The following is a 4,907-nucleotide window of genomic DNA, read 5'->3' on the forward strand; positions in this document are numbered from 1 at the left end:
ACGAACAAATTCGAGTTAAAGAGTACTCAAACAAGGAGAGTTGTAATCTGACGCCTCTCGCCAATAGTGTTTATAGTATTTTCATAGATGCATTTCATCTTCCTTTTTTTCTGCTATGTGTGAACTTCAACCCAAGACCAACAAAAGATAGAGGCGTTTTAAGTTACATCTATCTTGATATTCTGTCAGTAAATGGCCACCTAATTAGGATACAATAAACCTACACGCACGGACAATTACGAAGGTTTTACTTAATCTTTCCAACTAACTAACCTCCCCCTTGATTTTCAGTGGGGTGGGGCCCGCCTCATCCCCAGCTTCCAATCCCAAGCACCCACGTTAGCCCTAGTCCGTTGATCCCGTGAAAAAATACCCCGTGAACCTAGCATTGCTCTTAAGGATATGGCTTGACCTTTGGTGGGAATACACGAGCACACCCTACCAAGAAGCTAACGTCAGTTCTTTGCAGTAACACTACATGTAACACTTCATTACACGAGCACACCCTTCCAACCAAGCTAGGCTCAATTTTTTGTAACTACACACGTAAAACTTCATCATGAAAAATAAAATGAACATAAGTAAACCTATAAAATTATAATCATTTTCTCACCCAATTTTTTATTTAATCAAAAAGATTTGTTTTGCAGGCTCTGCTTGTGCAATGCCAGAGTTACAATAGCACTATTATGGTAAGTTTGTCGGTCGACGAGGAAATAATTCCAGATTATATTCAACTTATGGATGACTTCGTTGAGTCTTTCGGGCACATTAAGGATGGGGCTTCAAGACTTTCAACATTCGTCAAGAAAGAATAATCAATATGCAGTTACATTAGTGTGCTTCCTAAAATTGTATAACGGCAGCAATATGCTCCTATATATTTGTTGTGTGTATCACGAGTTGCAACATAGTAATTAAGAACCAGAACATGTACCAAACTAAGGTTACAAGTCAAATGTACTAAGTATGGACAATGATGCACCAACAGGGATAATATTATACTCATCTTATATCTTGATTTCGTTTCTTTAACGTTGAATTTTTTTTGTTTTAATGCCAGAATGGATTTTGACCAACCCCCATTCTCTGATCACGCCATAGTTTTTTTTCAACTAAAAAAACATACTTCCTCCGTCCTATATATAATATAAGACGTTATTACATCCGTATGGGACGGATGGAGTACATTTTTTCGGTAAACAATATAGATTTTTCCTTGCAAATATAGATTTTTTTAGAGAGAAAATAAATAACATAGATATGAGAAGGAGAAAAGTTGATTATTTTTTAGAAAAGAAAAAGAAAGTTGATGCAATCAACACTTCAAACTTTCTTGGGCCCCAAACCTTGTTTGGAGTTTCACGGCCCATCACAGAATCGAGGCCTATTTCATTCCCCTCTCGTTCCTAAAAAAAGAATTCATTCCCCTCTCAATCTCGAACACGAGGACTCGCCGGTCGCTGCCGCCTATGGGGAAGGAAGAGAGTCCAATCGATCTCTCGTCGCTCATCGTCGATGAGGACGACGACGTCGAGAACACCATTGGAGGAGGAGGACGACGATGACGATACCTCCACGGATGAGGAGGACGACACCGACAACCCCGGCCCACCTATCCACCTCGACGATCTGGGCTTGCCTCCCAAGTCGATCCTTCTCGACATCCGGGGCTACATCGACGCCGGCTACAGCTTACGCGTGTACCCCGACGGGCCGCGACGTCATTCGGGTGACCTTCTGGGTGGCCCACCCACCGCGGGTCTCCTGCTTCACCGTCCACTGCGACGGCGTGGGGCCCGACGTACGAGCCCCGCCAGTTCCGCATGATCATCGCCGCCGCAGACGACATGGTCCTCCTCCGTGTCAGCCGCGGGGTCCACAATAAGCGGCATGCCCATGCTTCGCCCGACAGTTCCAGCGAGTACTTCGTCTACCAGGCCGGTGGCGCCACACGCCGATGCTTCGCCTGCTCCCCGATCTCCGTTATTACCTAGAGCTCACTGGCATACTGCGCTTACGCAGTGACGGCCGCTGCGGCGATCGATGGCTTCCTCGTCGCCGCAATCAAAGTTGTGCGGGGTCCGGAGGGTGATTATCGGGCACTGTTCAACCTCCACTTTAGCTACATTTCAGTCAGCTGACTTTTAATTTGTGGTCAATCGATTTTCCGTTCGTTGGATGCGCTTTGAGATCTGTGTTGTTGGCCGCGTCATCATTTCGTGGTCAATCGATTCGCCCGCGGCCTTGGCTGGCTCCTCGATGGCTTCGGCGCCTCCGGCGAGGCAGGCGCGGATTCAAACCGCAGTGTTGGCCGCGTCATCGCCTACGTCAGATGCCCTGGCGCGGGCTGATCCGGTGGATGGTGGGGGCCGCTCCGCGGAGCGGCCCGTTGTGGAAAGGGTTGTGGAGCCTGTTGCTGTGCGACGTGTGGCGGTGGAGCAGCAGGGGGTGACCCCCTGCCTGCGGAAAGCGGTGTCCGACCACAAGTGGCATGCATGGCGCGGGCATCGTCTTGTGGCTCGGCTCGTGGCCCAATGCTGACGCTGGCGGGTCAGAGGTTGGACCGGTCACCCGCGTCGGTTTGCCTTAATAGGTGGCAGCCGCTGGATGGGCTGGAGAGCATGGTGGAGTGTGCTGATGATGGTGCGCAGGAGGAACAGGAGTTGGGCTCGGTCCTCATTGGGGAGATGGAGATCTCCCCCCTGCAGGATTAGATGATCAGCGGGCCCCGGCTGGTGTGTTGGACCTGAGCGATGGGGCACACGACAACGACAGCGACCTGTCTTGGCCGGCCACGCCCGTGGGGCCCCGCCGGGCCTTTGGGGATGTGCGGCAGGATCAGGCGGGCAGCGCGGGTTGGCTGCAAATCAGCCTGTCGGACGAGGGAGATGTGGGGGGCCACACCTCTTTACCCCATCCCGAGATGGATATGCATGCGGCTGGTTCCCCCATGCAGCTGTCGGGAATCCATGCAGACGTAGAGGGTGGGCACGTCCATAGCACTAGCCACACCCTGTGCCCCAATCCCTCGGCGAATGCGGTGGCTTTTTGCAATGGCATCCAATGTGCCGTGAATCCACTGCTGCCGGCGCGCTGATGTTGGAAGGGGCGCCCAGCTCGCGTCGCCCTAGGAGGAAATATCAGGCAGCAGGCTCGGCAAGGAGGAGCATTAGGATCGCCAAGTCTAGGCGGCCATCTTCGGCCACCAAACAGCAGCAGATCATTATCCGCAAGCTTTGCTTGGCTCACGAGGGGGACATGATTGGGTACGAGGCGCTGCAGATGTATGTGCAGCTGTTCAAGTCGCCGCTCTCGGACGAACACATTAGGGCTTTGCTAGCCCTATTTGGCTGGGAGGGTTCGGTGTTGCCATTGGTGGAGGTGCCACAGGAGGTGGCAGGTGCTCTCTGAGTACCAGGTCAGGCTGCTAGCAGCGGGCTTGCTCCATGGCGACACAACCTATCAAGACGATGGTGTGGAATGTGCGTGGCCTAAACGCACCGGCGCGGAGGCATGCGGTGTATCAAGTAGTGCTGGCGGCTAGTCCTAGTGTGGTGTGTCTCCAAGAGACAAAGCTAGAACACATCACGGTGAGGGATCCCCCCCTCCGGCAGGGTGCCAGAACAGGGTCCCGATTGGTTTTTGGTGGCTACAGAGGCTTGCAGCGGCGGAACTCCCGATCTATTCTGTTCCCAGATGGTTTTAGGGTATATGGATATATATATAGGCGGAAGAAATACGTCAGGGGAGCCACGAGGGGCCCACGAGGGTGGAGGGCACGCCCAGGGGGGTGGGCGCGCCCCCCTGTCTCGTGCCTCCCTCGTTTCTTTCCTGACGTGCACTCCAAGTCTATCGGGTTGCTTTCTTTCCAAAAATAACTTCTCGAGAAGGTTTCATTCCGTTTCGACTCCGTTTGATATTCATTTTCTTCGAAACACTGAAACAAGGAAAAAAAACAGGAACTGGCACTGAGCTCTGGGTCAATAGGTTAGTCCCAAAAATAATATAAAAGTGCATAGTAAAGTCCAATAAACATCCAAGATGGATAATATAATAGCATGAATACTTCATAAATTATAGATACGTTGGAGACGTATCAGCATCCCCAAGCTTAATTCCTGCTCGTCCTCGAGTAGGTAAATGATAAAAGAAATAATTTATGAAGTGTGAATGCTAGCAGGTGCATAAGTTTGATCAATGATAATTTCAATCACCTTTTCTAGCATCATTATATGTCATAACAGTAGCTCAACTCATAGAACTTTGCATGATCAAGTAACAAACTATTCACATGTTAAAGTATAGATTATAAACTTTCTTGAAAACTAACAAACCGTGTTATTAGTCATCAAACAATTACAATTCATCTTATTATCAGGAAGAGTCTATGTCAGAGCTTTGATTGAGCAAACTTCACATACTCAACTATCATTTAGTCTTCCTTGATTGCTACCACTCAAAGCATATTTTTAGAACAAATAGTATTCATCGAACACAGAGAAAGATAGGGGCTTAATGTTTCGCCTCCCAACTTTTTACCTCAAGGGTAATGTCAACAGTAATAATTCATGATCAAATATATTTGAATGGCCATATATGCTTAGATCTTTCCATCATATGATGCTTGCCAACTAAAGAGTAGGTTGGAATGAGAAGGAATACTACTGACTCTTGCATAAAAGTAAAAGATAGGCCCTTCGCAGAGGGAAGCAGGGATTTGCAGAGGTGCCAGAGCTCGAAGCAAAAACAGAGATGAAAATAATTTTGAGAGGTATGCTTTCATTGTCAACATAACGACCAAGAGTTCCCAATATCTTCCATACTACATACATTATAGGCGGTTCCCAAACAGGAAGGTAAAGATTTTTACTCCCCCTCCACCAACAATCATCAAACCTGGGGGA

The 4,907-nt window shown here is 48.9% G+C and overlaps 1 protein-coding gene across 1 annotated transcript in view; it reads left to right on the top strand.

Annotated features, from left to right (window-relative positions):
- LOC123122322 (wax ester synthase/diacylglycerol acyltransferase 11) overlaps positions 1-1,021 on the top strand; it is a gene marked incomplete at its 5' end in the record, with an annotated part of 5,761 nt that extends 4,740 nt beyond the window's left edge. Inside the window, 1 exon segment of the mRNA XM_044542511.1 lies at positions 651-1,021. Coding sequence (XP_044398446.1) covers positions 651-818 — 168 coding nt within the window. The 3' untranslated portion in view covers positions 819-1,021.
- Positions 1,022-4,907: the final 3,886 nt, after the last annotated feature.

This window comes from Triticum aestivum, chromosome 5D, assembly GCF_018294505.1.
Source record: "Triticum aestivum cultivar Chinese Spring chromosome 5D, IWGSC CS RefSeq v2.1, whole genome shotgun sequence".
Taxonomy (NCBI): domain Eukaryota; kingdom Viridiplantae; phylum Streptophyta; class Magnoliopsida; order Poales; family Poaceae; genus Triticum; species Triticum aestivum.